The sequence below is a fragment of the Saccopteryx bilineata genome, chromosome 3 (assembly GCF_036850765.1).
Source record: "Saccopteryx bilineata isolate mSacBil1 chromosome 3, mSacBil1_pri_phased_curated, whole genome shotgun sequence".
Lineage (NCBI taxonomy): Eukaryota > Metazoa > Chordata > Mammalia > Chiroptera > Emballonuridae > Saccopteryx > Saccopteryx bilineata.
The window spans coordinates 126558404-126580933 of NC_089492.1; the positions used below are offsets into that span (position 1 = coordinate 126558404).

General features: G+C 44.0%; 1 protein-coding gene and 1 non-coding gene across 9 annotated transcripts in view; both read right to left on the reverse strand.

The window, feature by feature from the left end:
* The window catches only part of TIA1 (TIA1 cytotoxic granule associated RNA binding protein), a 45455-nt gene that overhangs the window by 20509 nt on the left and 2416 nt on the right, over positions 1-22530 (reverse strand). For all 8 annotated transcript variants that reach the window (XR_010730307.1, XR_010730308.1, XR_010730309.1 and 5 more), the window contains exon 2: positions 4083-4179. Coding sequence is in view for 5 of the 8 variants with exons in the window: in XM_066267329.1 (XP_066123426.1) it covers positions 4083-4179 (97 nt within the window). In the remaining 3 variants the exon portion in view is untranslated. The remainder of the gene's footprint in view (positions 1-4082; positions 4180-22530) is intronic.
* LOC136332791 (U7 small nuclear RNA) lies at positions 2347-2409 on the reverse strand. Its single transcript, XR_010730929.1, has one exon. It is a non-coding gene; the product is annotated as a U7 small nuclear RNA (small nuclear RNA).

Here is a 22530-nt window from a genome sequence, read left to right on the forward strand (position 1 = left end):
TCGCCCCCTGGTGGGCTTGCTGGGTGGATCCCAGTTGGGTGCATGCAGAAGTCTGCTTCTCTGCTTCCCTGGTTCTCACTTCACAAAAATTAAAAATAAAAAGTGAATTGCGCCCTGGCCGGTTGGCTCAGTGGTAGAGCATCGGCCTGGCGTGCAGGAGTCCCAGGTTCGATTCCCAGCCAGGGCACACAGGAGAAGCAACCATCTGCTTCTCCACTCCTCCCCCTCTCCTTCCTTTCTGTCTCTCTCTTCCCCTCCTGCAGCCAAGGCTCCATTGGAGCAAAGTTGGCCCGGGCGCTGGGGATGGCTCCATGGCCTCCTCCTCAGGTGCTAGAATGGCCCTGGTTGCAACAGAGCAACGCCCCAGATGGGCAGAGCATTGCCCCCTGGTGGGCATGCCCGGTGGATCCCAGTTGGGCGTATTCGGGAGTCTGTCTGATTGCCTCCAGGTTTCCAACTTCAGAAAAATACAAAAAAATAAAATAAAATAAAAAAGTGAATTGCTAAAAAAAAGAAAAAAAAATCTCTTTTCTGTTAGAGTTCCAAGTAGTTTAAATTTGATGACCTGTAAAGCCTGGATGTTTTATCGTAAATTAAAGCAGAAAGTACCCAATATTCTATATCTATCAGTGCAATATACCAAATGACTTCACAGATTAAAATTCTTTCTATAATCTCCTAAGCAAGACTGTTAAAATAAAAAACCAAAAGATCAGAATGATACTAGAATAAAGAAACCATATTGTTTCAAGCACAATTGAAAATTATTTTAAGAATATTTTTTAAGCAAGAGAAAGACAGGCAGACAGAAAGGGAGAGAGATGAGAAGCATCAACTCGTAGTTGCAGCACTTTAGTTGTTAACTGACTGCTCATGTGCTCTGAAGGGGCAAAGAGGGGGGCTCCAGCCAAGCCAGTGACCTTAGGGCTCAAGCCAGCAACCATGGGATCATGTTGATGATCCCACACTCAAGCCAGCGACCCCACAGTTAAGCTGGTGAGCATATGCTCAGGCCCCATGAGCTCTTGCTCAAGTCGGTGAACCTGGGACCTCAATGTCCCAGGTTGACACTCTATCTACTGCGCCACCACCGGTCAGGCAACTTTTAAGAATTTTAGAGCCTGACCAGGCAGTGGTGCAGTGGATAGAGCATCGGACTGGGATGCGAAGGACCCAGGTTCAAGACCCTGAGGTCACCAGCTTGAGCGCAGGTTCATCTGGTTTGAGCCAAAGCTCACCAGCTTGGACCCAAGGTCACTGGCTCGAGCAAGGGGTTACTCGGTCTGCTAAAGGCCCGTGGTCAAGGCACATACGAGAAAGCAATCAGTGAACAAGTAAGATGCTGCAACAAAGAATTGATGCTTCTCATCTCTCTCTGTTCCTGTCTGTCTGTCCCTTCTCTCTCTCTCTGTTCCTGTCTGTCTGTCCCTTCTCTCTCTCTGTCTTTGTAAAAAAAAGAAAAAAAAAGAATTTTAGAGCAAAGAGGCAACCATAAGTTGATACTGAGACTACCCATTATTTTATTTTAGTAACATTAGGGAATATAAAAATGTTTCAAAAATTATATAATTCAAACTTAATGAGAATTCTATTAGAGATCAATGTTGATAGGCATCAGAAGGTTGTTAGAAAAAGTTGCTTATATTTAAGAGGAGAGCAATCAAATGAAAAAGAGTGTTTACTTTTAGTTAGTTGATTTGTACCCAGAAAAAACTGTACTTTTTAGAGGAAAAGAATCTAAACAGCCTGGCCTGTGGTGGCGCAGTACATAGAGCATCACCCTGGAACACTGAAGTCACTGGTTCAAAACCCCGAGCTTGCCAGGTCAAGGCACAAGCAAAAAGCAAGCAATTAACAACTAAAGTGAAGCAACTGAGTTCATACTTATCTCTCCCCTCTCCTCTCTGTAAAATCAATAAATAAACTCTTAAAAAAAATTCTAAGCATATACATTATCAGCCTTAATACTCCAGGAAGTATAAAATTCATATATATGGACATCAATCCAACAATTTAAGACTGGAATTTAGACTTTAATAATAATAAAAACAAAATATTAATCTAAGCCTTTGAGTGATAAAACCCCAAAATTTATACAAAGTGGCAAAGGCTGACCTAGCTAGTCTTTTCTGTAGGTCAGGCAGTCAGTAACATTTTGCCTAGTGATCTTTGATCTCTCTCTCTCGCTTTAAAAAAATTATTTAATGATCTTTACCAGGCAAATATATTAAATGACCCACAAAGGTAGAGAATGGCACCTGCAAACCAATGGGGAAGGTTTATATTCAAATAGTTCAATCTGGGTTTACATGCTTGCTTTGCCCTGTTTCTGCATATATTTTTTTTTAGGGCCTTCCAGCAAGCACTGGAACACCTACTAGACAAATTCAAAAAGAGCTGTAAGCACTGTTTCTGCATATTTTAATGGAAATAACATGTGCTTTACAATATTTCTGCTGAGCACTGGTAATAATGCATCAGCATTAAAATAATGGATAAGCATTCCATAAATGCTATTATTGGGACAAGGAAGGAGACCCACATCAAGGAAAAATTGATTTCTTAATTCTCCATCATTTTCCAGTTTCTCCTTTTTATCTTTTTCTATAAGTACAGGGATCTTTTTTCTTTATCCCTGGACATACATCTATTAAATGTAACAAGAAAACAAGTAAGAAAAATATAAAGGACAAAAACATTACTCGAATCCATCTATATTAAATGCAGATGACCCTGCCACTTTAGGAGAAATGTTTGACATTTAAAAATCTTAGACAACAAATCAAAGCCAACTGACTAGACAAATATTTAAAAATATCAATTAAAAAAAGAGATAAATTGGAAAACAACAGAAAAGAAAGTAGCAGATACACACATATGATTTTCTTTCCTGGGGAAAAGAACACCAAAAGGAGAGACCATGGGATAAAAGGATTCTCCTTGGCACTGTCTTTCCCATCAAAAAAAACTTTAAATGTCTTTTTATACATATTATGATTCAGGGTTAACACCAGTAAGATGAATTAATTCAAGGTTTTTCCTACACATTAGTATCTGATGAATAGTAATTGCCATAATGCTTTTGAATCACAACCTTTAAAAAATAAAATAGAAAACATTTCACAATGTCAAATGTGTATTATTTTGACCCAATTTCTCAATCTAATAATAGTAACAAAATTTCTATATTAGTCTACAACTAATACCACATATACAATAAACAATTCTGATGCTGTCTGACCAGGCAGTGGCGAAGTGGATAGAGCATTGGACTGGAATGCGGAGGACTCGGGTTTGAGACCCCAAGGTCGCCAGCTTGAGCGCAGGCTCATCTGGTTTGAGCAAGGCTCACCAGCTTGAGCCCAAGGTTGCTGGCTCGAGCAAGGGGTTACTCGGTTTGCTGTAGCTCCCCAATCAAGGCACATATGAAAAAGCAATCAATGAACAACTAAGGTGCTTCTAAGAGATGAGAAGAATTGATGCTTCTCATCTCTCTCCCTTCCTGTCTGTCCCTCCCTGTCTCAGTCACAAAAAACCCCCCACCAAAACCAAAAACAATTATGATGCCTAAATATACCATAAAAAAAAAAAGGCTATATATTTCCTGATTGGTGGTGGCACAGCATATAGAGCATTGACCTGGAACAGTGAGGTCCCAGGTTCAAAACCCCACGGTCACCAGCTTGAATGTGAAATCATGTCAATGATCAGCCATGGTTGCTGGCTTGAATAAGGGGTCACTAGCTCAGCTGGAGCCCCCCAGTCAAGGCACGTATAAGAAGCAATCAATGAACAACTGAAGTGCTGCAACTACAAGTTGATGCTTCTCATCTCTCTCCCTTTTTGTCTGTCTCTCTTGTGCTTAAAAAAAAGCCTCTATTTAGTTCTCATCTGCTTTAGTTCCTCTCTTTTTCCTCTATTTGATAAAACAAATTAAACTCAATAGTCAGAACTGATTCACTACAAATTCACTATAATTCCTATGAATTCGGACTATATAAATTAACTTAAGAGTGTCTAGAAGTAATGGATTTAAATAATATACATACAAAACAAATTTAACTGAAGTAAAATACCCTTACATCCATAATCATTTTGCAGTTTTTACAAGGTCCAATCTGGCTAAAGAGCTGGAGAATCAGAGCTTCTGTCACATCTCTGGATAGGTTACCAACATATCTGAAACACAAAGAAAAACAATTACCATTTAAAATTTTTTTTTCTTTCATCTTTCACCCTGTCACACCACCCATTGAAGCAAAACAACAGGACACGCCGCTGCTTCACCCAAAAGCGGTGTTTTTACTCTGCCCTTTCTTGACGGCTCAGTGAGTAAATTTGCTTTTTTTGATTAGCTTCTAAAGTTGCTTACCAAAATATGATTTTAGACCTAGGTAGATTTATTTATTTATTTATTTTTGCTTGGGTATTATTCTGAAGTAAAAAGTGGGGAGGCAGAGAGAGACTACCGCATGCGCCAGACCGGGATTCACCCGGCATGCCCACCATGGGGCGATGCTCTCCCATCTGGGGCCTTGCTCTGTTGCAACCAGAGCCATTCTAGCACCTGAGGCAGAGGCCATGAAGCCATCCTCAGCGCTGGGGCCAACTTTGTTCCAATGGAGCCTTGGCTGTGGGAGGGGAAGAGAGAGTTAAAGAGAAAGGAGAGGGGAAAGGGTGGAGAAGCAGACGGGCACTTCTCTTGTGTGCCCTGTCCATGAATCGAACCTAGGACTTCCACAAACCGGGCTGACGCAGGTAGATCTTAACCTTAAACCACACTATTTGGGAAAAGCTTATAAAAGTTTGCCAAAACTTTAAAATTTCTTTCAAAACAGATACATGTAACTTGCAAGTGTACTGGTCACTGCTAGTAGAGGGGAAGGTACTGTGTGGTTTTAGTCAAGGAATTGCAAATTAAACCTGTTGTTTACTTCTAAGTTCCTAGGTTTACCTTAGGAAGCTATGCTTATAAAATCTCTCAAATGAATCATTAGATAGATACACTTTATACAGTCAATTCTGGAAAGCTCTGCAATTACTTTTTAAAAAAATTTTTTTTAAACTTTATTTATTCATTTTAGAGAGGAGAGAGAAAGGGAGAGGGAGAGAGAGAGACAGAGAGAGAAAGTGGGGAGGAGCTGGAAGCATCAACTCCCATATGTGCCTTGACCAGGCAAGCCCAGGGTTTCAAACCGGCGACCTCAGCATTTCCAGGTTGACGCTTTATCCACTGCGCCACCACAGGTCAGGCTGTAATTACTTCTACTATAGTATTACTGATTACATTAAAATTTCCTCAATCTTTTTTTTTTTTTTTTTTGCATTTTTCTGAAGCTGGAAACAGGGAGAAACAGACAGACTCCTGCATGCGCCCGACCGGCACGCCCACCAGGGGGCAACGCTCTGCCCATCCTGGGCGTCGCCATGTTGCGACCAGAGCCACTCTGCCTGAGGCAGAGGCCATCCATCCCCAGCGCCCGGGCCATCTTTGCTCCAATGGAGCCTTGGCTGCGGGAGGGGAAGAGAGAGACAGAGAGGAAGGCGTGGCGGAGGGGTGGAGAAGCAAATGGGCGCTTCTCCTGTGTGCCCTGGCTGGGAATTGAACCTGGGTCCTCTGCACGCTAGGCCGACGCTCTACCGCTGAGCCAACCGGCCAGGGCCAATTTCCTCAATCTTTAATTCACATGATATCTCTAACACTATCCAATTTAGGTATACTTTGGTTTACATAATAAACATTTATTATTATTATTATTATTATTATTACATGAGAGGTCAGGAGGCAGAGACAGACTCCCACATGCAGCCAGCTTCCTACCAGGAGATGTTCTGCCCATCTGGGGCCACTGCTCTGTTGCTTGGCATTGGAGCTATTTTAGTGCCTGAGGTGAGGCCATGGAGCCATCCTCAGTTCCTGGGCCAACTTGCTCAAACCTTTTGAGCCATGGCTGCTGGAGAAGAGAAAAAGAAAAAGGGGGAGGGAGAGAGGGAGAGGAGGAGAGTGGTGGAGAAGCAGATGGTCGCTTCTCCTGTGTGTCCTGACCGTGAATCGAACCTAGGACTTCCAGGGCCAATAAACTTTTTTTTTTTAAAAGATTTTATTTATTCATCTTAGAGAGGAGGGAGAAGAGGGGTGGAGCAGGAAGCATCAACTCCCACATGTGCCTTGACCAGCAAGTCCAGGGTTTTGAACCAGCGACCTCAGAGTTCTAGGTCAGCTCTTTATCCACTGCATCACCACAGGTCAGGCCAGCAATAAACATTTTTTAAAAATCACAATCATCGTGACCATGCAATGGCACAGTGAATAGAGCCTGGGACACAGAGGACACAGGTTCAAAACCTGAGGTTGCTGGTTTGAGCTCAGGCTTACCAGTTTGAGCATGGGATCAGAGACATGACCCCATGGTCGCTGGTTTGAGCAAGGAGTTACTCGCTCTTCTGTAGTCCCTCACCCCATCAAGATACATATGAGAAAGCAATCAATGAACTAAGGTGCTGCAACAAAGAACAGATACTTCTCATCTATCTCCCTTCCTGTCTTTCCCTATCAAATCACAGATCAATCTTTTACTGGGTGCTCACATGCTCACAGGGATAAAAAAAAAAACCTTCAATAAATATCACTGATCAGTGGATGTGGAGAGGGAGTACAAAGATTCCAGGAGAGACCTTTAACAAATAATATCAACTGGTGACTAGCAAACTTAACTAGTGTAGTGTACTATAAAACCACATGACTTTGCCAGACCAGGTGGTGGCGCAGTGGATAGAGCGTCGGATTGGGATGCAGAGGACCCAGGTTCGAGACCCCGAGGTCCCCAGCTTGGGCGTGGGCTCATCTGGTTTGAGCAAAAGCCTACCAGCTTGAACCAAGGTCGCTGGGTCCAACAAGGGGTTATTACTCTGTCTGCTGAAGGCCCGTGGTCAAGGCACATATGAGAAAGCAATCAATGAACAACTAAGGTGCAATGAAAAACTAATGATTGATGCTTCTCATCTCTCTCCGTTCCTGTCTGTCTGTCCCTGTCTATACCTCTCTCTGACTCACTCTCTGTCTCTGTAAAAAATAAATAAATAAATAAAAATAAAAAAACCCCACAAAACCACATGACTTGGATAATCATTATTTAAAGGGTTTATAAATAAATTTTCAAAATGGGACTGTGAAATGAGATTACCTCTAGACCTGTTAGAGTTAGAGGTTTCACTTCTGAAATCAGAGAATATGTAGTCTCTCAACAATTGTAGTTTCTCATTCTGCTACCAAGAATCCTTCAGAAAACATGTAATGAAAGATAAGACTCTCCCCAGAAAAATAAAGATCTGTTTATGCCAAAAAGTGTGGATTCAGTTCCTTCCTTTTATTTACCCATTCAACAAACATATATTCAGTGATTAGTATGAAGGCACTGGAATAGTTTAAAATGGTAAATGGAGAATGATAAATCTTAAGGAACAGTGAACATTTAAACATCAGGTAGAATAATGATACTAAAAAAAATAGTAATAAAAAAGGAAAGAAAAGCAAAAGCATTATCGACCCAACAACAATTTTGGAGATTATTACTACACCAAGTACTTGTTTTGAAAATCAGTATTAGCTCTGGCTGGTTGGCTCAGCGGTAGAGCATCAGCCTGGCATATGGAAGTCCTGGGTTCAACTCCTGGTCAGGGCACACATTAGAAGTGACCATCTGCTTCTCCATCCCTCCCCCTTACCTCTCTCTCTCTTCCTCTCCTACAGCCATGGCTTGAACAGTTTCAGCAAGTTGCCCCAGTTGCTGAGGATGGCTCGGAGGTCTCACCTCAGGCCCTAAAATAACTTGGCTGCCAAGCAACAGAGCAACGGCCCCAGATGAGCAGAGTACCAGCCCTGCAGGGGGCTTGCCAGTGAATTCCACTTGGGGCACATGCAGGAGTATTTCTCTGCCTTCCTGCCTCTCACTTAATAATTTTATTTATTTTTTAGTGAGAGTAGCGGCAGAGACAGACTTCCACATGTGCCCCGACCAGGATCTAGGATCCACCCAGAAAGCTCACTAGGGGGCAATGATCTGCCCATCTGGGGCCCTTGTTCCATTGCAACCAGAGCTATTTTTTAGCGCCTGAGGCGGAGGCCATGGAGCCATCCTCAGTGCCCAGGGCCAACTTGCTCTAATCCAGCCATGGCTGCAGGAGGGGAGGAGGAGAGAGAGAAGCTAGATGGGTAAGGGTAGAGAAGCAGATGGGCGCTTCTCCAGTACCCTAACCAGGAATCGAACCTGGGACTTCCACACACCAGGCTGACACTCTACCACTGAGCCAACTGGCCAGGGTCATCAATAATTAAAAAAAAAAAAAAAAAGGAAAATAAAATCAGTAATAAAAAGTGAAAGAATTAAGCATTTATCTTGTCTTTGGAGTAGAAATTCCAGTATAGTGTATCTAATAGCTCTAGCTAATGGAAAAGCTTTTCTTTACAGAAAAATGCTAGTCAGAAAATTTAGACGAATCACATTAAATTAATTAACTGTGTAAGCCTTACAAGTATTATACTATGAGTATTTGCAGGGTACCATAGATCACTTAACAACTGCAAAAGGAAAACCCTACCTTAAAAGTGAGAGCTTTGGTCCTGGCCAGTTGGCTCAGCAGTAGAGCGTTGGCCAGGCATGTAGAAGTCCTGGGTTCGATTCCTGATCAGGGCACACAGAAGAAGCGACCATCTGCTTCTTCACCCCTGCTTTTCTCTCTTCCCCTCCTGAAGCCATGGCTTGAAGGGTTGGAGCAAGTTGGCCCCAGGCACTGAAGATGGCACCATGGCCTCACTTCAGGCAGTAAAACAGCTCAGTTGCCCAGCAATGGAGCAACAGCCCCAGATGGACAGAGCATTGACCCATGGGGGGGCTTGATGGGTGGATCCTGGACAGGATGCATTCAGGAGTCTGTCTCTGCCTCCCCACCTCTCACTTAAAAAAAAAAAGGGAGAACTTTGACCCAGGGATCAAACTTCGATTTTATAGATGGACAATGAGACATTGTGTGTACAAATGAATCACACATTACCTACGAAGTGGTCAAAAAAGATCTAACTTGGCCCTGGCCCGTTGGCTCAGCGGTAGAGCGTCGGCCTGGCGTGCGGGGGACCCGGGTTCGATTCCAGGCCAGGGCACATAGGAGAAGCGCCCATTTGCTTCTCCACACCCCCCCCCCTCCTTCCTCTCTGTCTCTCTCTTCCCCTCCCGCAGCCAAGGCTCCATTGGAGCAAAGATGGTCCGGGCGCTGGGGATGGCTCCTTGGCCTCTGCCCCAGGCGCTAGAGTGGCTCTGGTCGTGGCAGAGCGATGCCCCGGAGGGGCAGAGCATCGCCCCCTGGTGGGCAGAGCGTAGCCCCTGGTGGGCCTGCCGGGTGGATCCCGGTCGGGCGCATGCGGGAGTCTGTCTGGCTGTCTCTCCCCGTTTCCAGCTTCAGAAAAATACAAAAAAAAAAAAAAAAAAAGATCTAACTTGAATCTAGTGAAGCTTAAATTTAGATTAATGTTTACAGAATATTGGATATGTGTATCCAAACTTGGCATATTATAAAAACCAACTTGTTTGATCTCTTCAAAATATTACTGTCCTAAAAAAAGTAAAAAAAGGACTGTTTTTTGTTTTTTTGGGTTTTTTTTACAGAGACAGAGTCAGAGAGAGGGATAGATAGGGACAGACAGACAGGAATGGAGCGAGATGAGAAGCATCAATCATCAGTTTTTCGTTGCGACACCTAAGTTGTTCATTGATTGCTCTCTCATATGTGCCTTGACCGTGGGCCTTCAGCAGACTGAGTAACCCCTTGCTCAAGCCAGCGACCTTGGGTCCAAGCGGTGAGCTTTTGCTCAAACCAGATGAGCCCGCACTCAAGCTGGTGACCTTGGGGTCTTGAACCTGGGTCTTCCGCATCCCAGTCTGACACTCTATCCACTGCACCACTGCCTGGTCAGGCAGGAGGACTGTTCTTGATTAAAAAGGACTTAAGACCTGTGGTGGTGCAGGATAAAGCATTGAACTGGGATGCTGAGGGTACCAGTTTGAAAACCTGGGCTTGCTGGGTCAAGGTACATAAAGGAAATAGTTGATGCTTCCTGCTCTTTCCTCCCTTTCTCTTTCTCTCCTCTCTCTAAAATCAATAAACAAAATTTAAAACAGAGAATAAAATGGATTTAAAAGGCACTGAAAACCAAACACAATAATAATACTTGACTGGATCCTTTTTTGGCAGCGGCAGGGAAGGATAGCTTTTTCTTGCTGAACTCTACTAAGTGTAGAAGGAATGAGAAAAATCACCAATAAAACATCATAGTAGCCTGACTGGGCAGTGGCGCAGTGGAGAGACTATTGGCCTGGGATGCAGAGGACCCAGGTTTGAAATCCGAGGTTGCTGGCTTAAGCATGGAATCATAGACATGACCCCATGGTCGCTGGCTTGAACAACGGGTCATTTGCTTCACTGTAGCCCCCTGGTCAAGGAACATATGAGAAAACAATCAGTGTCACAATAAAGAACTGATGCTGCCCTGGCCGGTTGGCTCAGTGGTAGAGCGTTGGCCAGGAGTGCAAGGGGTCCCGGGTTCGATTCCCGGCCAGGCCACACAGGAGAAGCGCCCATATGCTTCTCCACCCCTCCCCCTCTCCTTCCTCTCTGTCTCTCTTCCCCTCCTGCAGCGAGGCTCCATTGGAGCAAGGATGGCCCGGGCGCTGGGGATGGCTCCTTGGCCTCTGCCCCAGGCGCTGGAGTGGCTCTGGTCGCGAAGAAGCAGCGCCCCGGAGGGGCAGAGCATCGCCCCCTGGTGGGCAGAGCATCGCCCCTGGTGGGCGTGCCGGGTGGATCCCGGTTAGGCACATGCGGGAGTCTGTCTGACTGTCTCTCCCCGTTTCCAGCTTCGGAAAAATACAAAAAAAAAAAAGAACTGATGCTTCTCATCTCTCTCCCTTCTTGTCTGTCCACCTCTTGCAAAAAGCAAACAAAGAGTATTATTGTAATAATTGTGACTAGCAAAATCATCCCATTGATGTTTGTGCAGAGCCTCAAAGTACCTCCTATAAAATATTTTTTAGGCCCTGGCCAGATATTTCAGTGGGTAGAGCTCTGGCCAGTGCCCAGATGTCCTGGGTTTGATCCCTGGGTCAGGGCACACATGAAGAGCAACCATCTGTTTCTCTGCCCCTCCCTCTCCCTTTCTCTCTCTTCTCACATCTAGTGGCTCAATTGGTTCAAGAGTTTGCCCCAGGAACTGAGGATAGCTCGGCTGATTTGAGTATTAGCCCCAGATGAGGGTTGCCAAGTGGATGCTGGTTGGGGCACATGCTGGAGTCTGCCTCACTATCACCCTTCCTCTTATTTAAGAAAAAAATATCGGCCTGACCTGTGGTGGCGCAGTGGATAAAGCATCGACCTGGAAACGCTGAGGTCGCCGGTTCGAAACCCTGGGCTTGCCTGGTCAAGGCACATATGGGAGTTGATGCTTCCAGCTCCTCCCCCCTTCTCTCTCTCTGTCTCTCCTCTCTGTCTCTGCCTCTCCCTCTCCTCTCTAAAATGAATTAAAAAAAAATTAAAAAAAAAATCTATCTATATATATATATTTTTGACAGAGACAGGAACAGACAGGGAGAGAGAGAGAGAAGTATCAATTCCTAATTGCAGCACCTTAGTTGTTAGTTGTTCATTGATTGCTTTCTCATATGTGCCTTGATGGGGGGGGGGTTGAAATAGGGGGCTACAGCAGAGCAAGCGAATGACCCCTTGGTCAAGCCAGCAACCTTGGACTTCAAGCCAGCAACCCCAGGGTTTTGAACCGGGCTCCTCCATGTCCCAGTCCAATGCTCTATCCACTGCACCACTGCCTGGTCAGGCAAAAAGAAAAAATTTAAATTACTACTTTCAACCAATGAATGGGTTGTTTTAACATATGTCCACAAATTCTTTGATACACCTTCCTCTATGAAGTAAAGCTTAATTTCTCTCTCCTTCAATGTGGGTTAATCTGTGACTCAATTCTAATAGAATATGTTAAGAAAAAGTAGTCACTCACTGTACAGTGGAGCAGGGGTCCCCAAACTATGGCCCGCGGGCTGCATGAGTCACCTTGAGGCCATTTATCCGGCCCTTGCCGCACTTCTGGAAAGGGTACCTCTTTCATTGGTGGTGAGTCCTGGAGTACTACTGTATGTGGCAGCGTTGCTCACACACAGTACTACTTCTGGTGACACGGGATGCATGTGTCACGGCTCTGGAAGCATGTCATATCACTTGTTATGGCTAGCAGTGACAAATATGGAACCGGACATTGACCATTGCATTAGCCAAAAGCAGGCCCATAGTTCCTATTGAAATATTGGTCAGTTTGTTGATTTAAATTTTCTTGTTCTTTATTTTAAATATTGTATTTATTCCCGTTTTGTTTTTTTATTTTAAAATAAGATGTGCAGTGTGCATAGAGATTTGTTCATAGTTTTTTTTATAGTCCAGCCCTCCAACGGTCTGAGGGACAGTGAACTGGCCCCCTGTGTAAAAAGTCTGGGGACTCCTGCAGTGGAGAAACAGTACCCTTCAAAAGTGCCAAGGTCATGAAGGATATCTTCTCATATTGAAGGAGAGTAAAGAGACATGACTGACTATAGTGGTGCCTTGAAGTGGATCTTCAAATAGAAAAAAGACATTAGTGGAAAAATTGGAGAAACTGGAATGCTTGTATTATATAATGCTAACTTCTTAGTTTTGATAAGAATACCATGATTATATAAGTCATTAATATTAAGAAAAGCTAGGTACAGGTTATGTGAAAACTGTACTATAAGTCTTCTGTGTCTATTCTCACTTGACTCCTGTATCTATAAGAAATGCTCAGGACAGCAATGTCTAAATGAAAACAATGGCTCTTCTAAAAATTTAATTCTAACATCAATGTACTTTGATAAAGCTAGATAACCTCGTGAGAAGTGCACAGTCTTTAGGGATCCTGAATTCTTCTTTTTTTAAAAAATTTTTTATTTATTTACTTTTTCAGATTTTTATTCATTTTTATTAGAGAGAGGGGAGACAGAGAGGGAGAGATAGAGAGAGAACAGGGGGAGGAGCAGGAAGCATCAACTCCCATATGTGCCTTGACCAGGCAAGCCCAGGGTTTTGAACCTGCGACCTCAGCGTTCCAGGTCGACGCTTTATCCACTGCGCCACCACAGGTCAGGGGGGATCCTGAATTCTATCATTTACTCTGCAAAACTGTCTTAAGATTTCCTGAGAGCCTGACCAGGCGGTGGCGCAGCGCAGTGGATAGAGCGTCGGACTGGGATGCCGAGGACCCAGGTTCGACACCCTGAGGTCGCCAGCTTGAGCGCAGGCTCATCTGGTTTGAGCAAAGCTCACCGGCTTGAGCCTAAGGTCACTGGCTCGAGCAAGGGGTCACTCGGTCTGCTGAAGGCCCCCGGTCAAGGCACATATGAGAAATCAATCAATGAACGACTAAGGAACCGGAACCGCAACGAAAAACTGATGTTTCTCATCTCTCTCCCTTCCTGTCTGTCTGTCCCTCTCTTTGACTCTCTCTGCCACAAAAAAAAAAAAAAATTCTGAGAAATACTTTTTGTGACATTAACCAGTTTGAAGATATGTAATTAAAAAAACAGCTACTTTTAAAAGCACTATGGTTTGTACTGTCTTTATGTTAGGAGTAGGTCATATGATACAAGCTCCAGAAGCCTTCATCAATTACCTCTACACACAGCTGTTTAGAGCAGGGGTCCCCAAACTTTTTACACAGGGGGCCAGTTCACTGTCCCTCAGACCGTTGGAGGGCCGGACTATAAAAAAAGCTATGGGCCTGACCCGTGGTGGCGCAGTGGATAAAGTGTCAACCTGGAACGTTGAGGTTGCCGGTTTGAAACCCTGGGCTCGCCTGGTCAAGGCACATATGGGAGTTGATGCTTCCTACTCCTCCCCCCCTTCTCTCCTCTCTCTAAAATGAATAAAAAAAAAAATTAAAAAAAAAATAAGCTTAAAAAAAAAAAAAAACTATGAACAAATCCCTATGCACACTGCACATATCTTTTTTTTTTTTTTTTGCACATATCTTATTTTAAAGTAAAAAAAAAACGGGAACAAATACAATATTTAAAATAAAGAACAAGCAAATTTAAATCAACAAACTGATCAGTATTTCAATGGGAACTATGCTCCTCTCACTGACCACCAATGAAAGAGGTGCAGGGGGCTGGATAAATGGCCTCAGGGGGCCACACTAGGCCCGCGGGCCGTAGTTTGAAGACCCCCGGTTTAGAGCAAAACTCTTCAGAGGACGTTACAGAAACAATGGTGCCTTAGGCACCATTACAATAAATTACAAGTATAATATCTTCCTATTAAAGAAATCAAGTGACAAAATCTTTCTTACTTGTGCTAATAAAATAACCCATTGCATTAGTCCTTCCTTTTTACCAGTACGTTAGTCACTAACACCTATCAGAATTTTAGAAACAACTTAATCATATTACTTTCCAAATCTATTTGCTAAATAGGAGTTTGAGGTAGAAAGCCCAAATTTGAAGTCTGCAGATCCTTTACTCTAAATACTTCCAATGTTAAATAAACAATTTTAGTTTGTTCTATACTTCACAAAGTTAATTCTCATTTTTGTATGCTTTAGTTGATACTTTCTCACATATTATTCTGTTTCTGGAGCCAAAGAATGTCCTCCTGACTATGAATTTAAGTTACCTGTTTAGAGGATTTTTTTTTCTTATTGGCCAACAAATATCTTCCTTTGTATTTTGTTGAGAAATCTTCAACCTAAGGCCAACCCTGACTCCTCTACAGAAGCTGAAAAATCTAGATATTGTTTTGCAATCTACTTTACATTTGATCTAGGCTAAGTCAATTAAGAGATAACAGTCCTGAAGCTAGGGCATAAAGAAGCAGAGATGGGCCCTGGCCGGTTGGCTCAGCGGTACAGAGTTGGCCTGGCATGTAGAGGTCCCGGGTTCGATTCCCAGTCAGGGCACACAGAAGCCCCCACCTGCTTCTCCACCCTATCCCCTCTCCTTCCTCTCTGTCTCCCTCTTCCCCTCCTGCAGCCAGGGCTCCAATGGAGCAAAGTTGGCCCGGGCGCTGAGGATGGCTCCATGGCCTCTACCTCAGGTGCTAGAAGGGTTCCATCCTCAACAGAGTAACACCCCAGATGGGCAGAGCATCGCCCCCTGGTGGACATGACAGGTGGATCCTGGTCGGGCACATGTCAGCATTGTCTGCCTCTCTGCTTCTAACTTGGTGGGGGGGGAAGCAGAGATGGAAGAGAATCCATTTTGGTGGCGAAGAGCAATGCAATGGAGTCCCACATCCAGTGAAATTGGTACTAGTGTCATTTCTGGGGTGGTCTGCGGCTTGATTAAGACTGTGGCCTGACAGTTCTCTTTCCTTAACATTTTTTTTTGTGTATGTGTGTGACAGAGACGGAGACAGAGGGACAGGAAGACAGGAAGGGAGAGGTGAGAAGCATCAATTCTTTGTTGTGGTACCTTAGTTGTTTACTGATTGCTTTCTCATATGTGCCTTGATGGGGGGGCTACAGCAGAGCAAGTGACCCCTTGCTGAAGCCAGTGACTTTGGGTTCAAGGTTCAAGCTGGTGACTTTGTTTGTTTGTTTGTTGTTGTTTTTTCCCGAAGCTGGATATGGGGAGAGACAGACAGACTCCCGCATGCGCCCGACCGGGATCCACTCTGCACGCCCACCAGGGGCGACGCTCTGCCCCTCCAGGGCGTTGCTCCACTGAGACCAGAACCACTCTAGCGCCTGGGGCAGAGGCCAAGGAGCCATCCCCAGCGCCGGGGCCATCTTTGCTCCAGTGGAGCCTTGGCTGTAGGAGAGGAAGAGAGAGACAGAGAGGAAGGGGGGTGGGGTGGAGAAGCAGATGGGCGCTTCTCCTATGTGCCCTGGCCGGGAATTGAACCTGGGTCCCCCGCACGCCAGGCCGACGTTCCACCGCTGAGCCAACCGGCCAGGGCCTGTTTTTTAATTAATTTATTTTTACAGGAACAGAGAGAGTCAGAGAGAGGGATAGATAGGGACAGACAGGAACGGAGAGAGATGAGAAGCATCAATCATCAGTTTCTTGTTGCGACACCTTAGTTATTCACCGATTGCTTTCTCATATGTGCCTTGACTGGGGGGGCTACAGCAGACCAAGTAACCTCTTGCTCGAGCCAGCGATCCTGAACACAAGTTGGCAAGCTTTTTGCTCAAGCCAGATGAGCCCACGCTCAAGCTGGAGACCTCGGGGTCTCGAACCTGAGTCCTTCCGCATCCCAGTCCGATGCTCCATTCACTGCGCCACCGCCTGGTCAGGCGACTTCAGGGTTTTGAACCTGGGTCCTCCACGTCCCAGGCTGACACTCTATCCACTGTGCCACCACCTGGTCAGGCTCTTTAACATTTTCTAAGCCAGGTTCTACAACTTTCCTGCAAATTTTTGTAGCGTCCAATAAAAAATATATATGTTTATTTTATTGATTTTAGAAAGAGAATCAGGAACATTGATCTGTTCCTGTATGTGCCTTGACTGGGGATCAAACTGGCAACCTCTGCACTTTGGGGCAACTCTCTAAATCTGGCCAGGGCATATATTTTTAATAAATTATGCTCTAACCAACTGAGCTATGTGGTTAGGGCAGTCAGGATTTTCTTAAACACAAGCAGCGAAAAATCTTTAACCATAAGTAATTTATTAAAAAGATATTATGCCCTAGCCAGATTTAGAGAGTTGCCTCAAAGTGCAGAGGTTGCCAGTTTGATCCCTGGTCAGGGCACATACAGGAACAGATCAATGTCCCTGTCTCTCTCTCTCTTTTCCTCTCTCATTAAAATCAATAAATAAAAAGTTTTTAAAAATCCTGACTTTTAAAAAAATGGATACTTAGAGCAGTTGTAAGCCAACATTCCCTGTCCTAATGTCTGTTGGACTAGTAAACAAAATTGTAATTTTATTTTATTAGTCTTTATTTTTCAAAATGCTCTTTTGGGGAGTAACATTAAAATATCTCGTTTTAGCTGTCCCATGAACTTCTTGGCAACAATAAGAATTGAAGTATACCATGTTACATCACCTTTAAGATCATGTACCAATCTTGGTAAAGATAAGAGTAGAAGAAAAATAAGTGTTAGAGTAAATAGAGTAAATCAATGAATTAAAAAGTATCTTCCTTGAACAAATGGATAAATGTTTTATCAATGTAGTCTCCTTAATGTGAAAATTATATCATGGTTATATAAGAGAATGCCTTTGTTTTTAGAAAATATATGATAAAGTATTTAGGCCTAAAGTGTCATGATATCTTCTCAAATGGTTCAAAAAAAAGATGACTATACAGTGGTACCTTTAGATACAAATTTAATTCGTCCTGTAACTGAGCTTGTAAGTCAGTCAACTTCTATATCAAACTTCCAATACTGGACCTGTGAGCCAACACGCCAACTAGTGGCAGCTTCCCGAATTACAACTCGTATCTTGGAATTTTGCTAGGATCTCAAACAAAAATATGGACTGAGTCGCAACTCGCAAATTAAGAAATTAGTATATTGGTCTGTCTGTACCTCAAGGTACCACTGTATTCTCACAGAATTACTTTTGAATATTTGGCTAATAGCAACTGCTAAACGACTATGAAAGTTTTCTAACTCTTCAATGTACTATTTTTGTTACTTTTCTGTAGGTTTTTAATCTTTCAAAATAAAAAGCAACCCGAGAAGATTCAGTGGGAGAGGTCACCAATGTTACTAATTCTGCCAACAGGATTTTATATCAATTTAGTACATACTTTTAAAGCTGATAACTAAGTTCAAATAGTTACAAAATTGGAACCTAAAATATTTACAATATTACTATTTTTTTAGGTGTAAGTCAAGGAGGCAGAGAGACAGATTCCCACATGCACCCCAACCAGGATCCACCCAGACCAGGATCCATCTGGAAAACCCTCTTTGGGGCAACGCTTTGCCTATCTGGGGCCTTGCTCTGTTCAATGGAGCTATTTTAGTGCTTGATGTAAAGCCATGGGGCCAACTTGCTGGAAACATTTGAGCCATGGCTGTGGGAGAAAGGAGAGAGGAAGAGAGGAGGAAGAGAGAAGAGGGGAGGGGTAGAGAAGCAGATGGTTGCTTCTCCTGTGTGCCCTGACCGGGAGTCGAACCTGGAATATCCACAGACCAAGGTGACGCTCTACCGTTGAGCCAACCGGCCAGGGCCTATAATATTAATTTACATTAGCACAGCTCTAGAAAATTAAATGTTTTCTAAAGAAAACATTTACAAAGTGAAATGCATTACTGGGTTGTTCTGAGCCACAATCATTGTATAAAATTAAAATGCAGAATTTGATGTCCTGGCCATGTAGCTCAGTTGGTTGGGGCATTATCCCACTACCCAAGATTGCAGGTTCAATCCCCAGTCAGGGCACATACAAAAATCAACCAATGAATGCACAAATAATGGAACAAGTCAGTGTTTCTCTCTCCTTCTCTCTCTTTCTCTCTCAAAAAAAAGGATAACAAAACAGAAGTAGATGAGGCTCTGAAAACTTGAATAATAGGTTTTGGGTTTTTTTGTTTTGTTTTTTTCTGTATTTTTCCGAAGCCGGAAACGGGGAGAGACAGTCAGACAGACTCCCACATGCGCCCGACCGGGATCCACCCGGCACGCCCACCAGGGGGGCAACACTCTGCCCACCAGGGGGCATCGCTCTGTTGTGACCAGCGCCTGGGGCAGAGGCCAAGGAGCCATCCCCAGCGCCCGGGCCATCTTTGCTCCAGTGGAGCCTCGCTGCGGGAGGGGAAGAGAGAGACAGAGAGGAAGAAGAGGGGGAGGGGTGGAGAAGCAGACGGGCGCTTCTCCTGTGTGCCCTGGCCAGGAATCGAACCCGGGACTTCTGCACGCCAGGCCGACGCTCTACCACTGAGCCAACAGGCCAGGGCTGAGAATAGGTTTTTAACTGATTAACTTGATGTATTTTTATTAATACTATATATTTACTATCAAGGACATTGTAAATAAATGTTAAAGAGATAACTGTACTCACATAATTACTTAAAAAAATTTAAATTTATAGATTTTAGAGAGAGAGGAAGGGGAGGGAGGCAGGAATAATGTTCTGTTCTTGTATGTTCCCTGACCAGGGATGGAATTGTCAATTTTTTGTGCTCAGGCCGACACTCTTATCAACTGAGCTATCTGGCCAAGGTGTCCACAAATTACTTTTGAATACTGGTGATTTGGTAGGAAATGATTCCATTTTGCCTAAGTTACTTTAGTTCAGGAGGAGAAGGTACTTATCTCTTACTAATTATAAAATTATGTAGAAGAGTAAATGTTTATATATGTATATTAACATTTATCTATTGGCAAAAGTAGGTTTATAGCTGTATGCCAATAGTTAATATTTATTGTATTATTTCCACATGAACTGTAAACCTACTTTTTCCTACCCATTCACACATACATTATATACCAGCATCATAACTTTACTATTAAACATCTGCTCTTCACAAAGGATAGCCTGTTGCATGATCACTGAAATCCTCTTGTTATTAGTTAGCACTATCTTCAATTGGACCCTATATACAAACCAGCCTGAACAAATGTTATCTAATACTATACCTGAGGACATCCTAGACATTCATGCTCTCAACTGTTCTTGTTTTTACTTATATTTTGCAACAAACTATTATTTTATTTTTTTAATTTCCACCAATTTGGGGGGGGGAAGAGGGAGCGAGGGAGGCAGAGAAAGAGAGATAAGCATCAACTTGTTCACTTAATTGTCCCATTTACTTGTGCACTCACTTGACTGCTTCCCCTTTGTGCCATGACCAGAGATCCAATCCACAACTTCAGTGTGCCAGGATGATGCTCTACCCACAGAGAAACCTGGCCAGGACCAAACTATCATTTTAAATGACTGAAATTATACATTTGTAAATAAACCAACTTATTGATGACTTCATTCTCACATTCCACATCCAATCTACTGGTAATTGTTGTTGTTCTACTTTCAAAATACCTCCAGCATCAAAGCATTTCTCACAATATATTTCCAAAGAATTGCTGACAAGAAACCAAATGTTGGCAATCTCTAACTTAAAAAGGTGATGCTGAACACTCATTTGTGGCAAATAAAGGCATATTCTCCGAGTCATTTAGGCACTATAGGTGTTAGAGGTTCAGACTTTAACTTATCCTCAAGAATGAGTAAAATCTGGACTCAGTGCTTGGGACTGTACCAGTTATTTATTTATTTATTTATTTATTTATTTTTATTGTTCATTTTTCTGAAGCTGGAAACGGGGAGAGACAGTCAGACAGACTCCCGCATGCGCCCGACCGGGATCCACCCAGCACGCCCACCAGGGGCGACCAGAGCCACTCCAGCGCCCGGGCCATCTCCGCTCCAATGGAGCCTTGGTTGCGGGAGGGGAAGAGAGAGACAGAGAGGAAGGAGGGGGGGGTGGAGAAGCAAATGGGCGCCTCTCCTGTGTGGCCTGGCCGGGAATCAAACCCGGGTCCCCCACATGCCAGGCTGACGGTCTACCGCTGAGCCAACCGGCCAGGGCCTGTACCAGTTTTTAAAACAAATTTATTGATTACTTACCACAACCAGCAACTGTGCTAAGAACACATGAAAAACGCCTGACCTGTGGTGGCGCAGTGGATAAAGCATCGACCTGGAAATGCTGAGGTCGCTGGTTCGAAACCCTGGGCTTGACTGGTTAAGGCACTTATAGGAGTTGATGCTTCCAGCTCCTCCCCACCTTCTCTTTCTCTCTCTCTCTCTCTGTGTCTTTCTCTCCCTTTCTCTCTCCTCTCTAAAATGAATAAAAGTAAATAAATAAAAGAACACATGAAAAACCCCAGACTTCCAGGGTCATTAAAACATTTTAAATTAAAAGTAAAAATACTGCTGGGAAAACTTAGGGATTAGCACCTATTAGGGATATTAAATAAAGATTGGTCTCATTGGAAGGATGGGAGCATTGGTTGTAGGCTGTAGAAGCAAAGGAGATTGTAGGACATGTTAGAGCTTGGACTACTTCAGGGAAAAGATTCCTGGATGGGGTATTCTAGTGAAGTATACATGGCAAAATCAGTCATAAGTGTAAGAGTTAAGAATTCAGGACACCCTGACCAGGCGATGGTGTGCAGTGGATAGAGAGTCAGACTGGGATGCGGAGGACCCAGTTCGAAATCCCGAGGTTGCCAGCTTGAGCGTGGGCTCATCTGGTTTGAGCAAGAGATGAGCAAGGCCCACCAGCTTGGACCCAAGGTCTCTCTGGCTTGAGCAAGGGGCCACTCCATCTGCTGCGGCTTCCTGGTCAAGGCACATATGAGAAAGCTATCAATGAATTAACTAAGGTGCTGCAACAAAGCTCATCTCTCACCCTTCTTTTTTTTTACTTTTCTGAAGTTGGAAATGGGGATGCAGTCAGATAGACTCCCGCATGCGCCTGACCTGGATCCACCTGGCATGCCCACCAGGGGGCGATGCTCTGCCCATCTGGGGCGCCGCTCTGCCGCAATCAGAGCTATTCTAGCGCCTGAGGCAGAGGCCACAGAGCCATCCTCAGCACCCGGGCAAACTTTGCTCCAATGGAGCCTTGGCTGCGGGAGGGGAAGAGAGAGACAGAGAGGAAGGAGAGGGGGAAGGGTGGAGAAGCAGATGGGTGCTTCTCCTGTGTGCCCTGACCGGGAATCGAACCCGGGACTCCTGCATGCCAGGCCGACGCTCCACCACTGAGCCAACCGGCCAGGGCCACTCTCGCCCTTCTTGTGTGTCCCTCTCTCAGACTCTGACACACACACAAACTGAGGACAGCGGAGTTGCAGGAAGATGAACAAAAACGTTTATGAGCTTAGGTGACATAAATTCTAAGCTTTGTTCTTCCTTAGCTGCAATGGGCTCATTTACCTCCGAGTTCTGATGACAATTAAACAACCAAGTAAAGCACTTTACACAGAACTTGCAAATCATAAGAATTCTTAAGTATTTGTTGAAAAAAAACTTCATTATTTCTTCTGCAGTGATTGGTCTCCTGTCCTCAAGCTATTTAACTGCTTTTATAGACTGGTCTGGGAAAACTGAAGTTGTCTTCATTATTTGTTATTCCCAAATGAATGTGCTAAAAAGGTTAAGTTCCCAGATATTTCTGGCAGTTTCTTAAAATGTTTTAAAATTTAAAATTTATTCATTGTTGCCTGACCAGGCGGTGGCACAGTAGATAGAGCATCGGACTGGGATGCTGAAGACCCAGGTTCGAGACCCTGAGGTCGCCAGCTTGAGCGTGGGCTCATCTGGTTTGAGCAAAGCTCACCAGCTTGGACCCAAGGTTGCTGGCTCGAGCAAGGGGTTATTGGTCTGCTGAAGGCCCACGGTCAAGGCACATATGAAATAGCAATCAATGAACAACTAAAGTGTTGCAACAAAAAACTGATGATTGACGCTTCTCATCTCTCTACGTCCCTGTTTGTC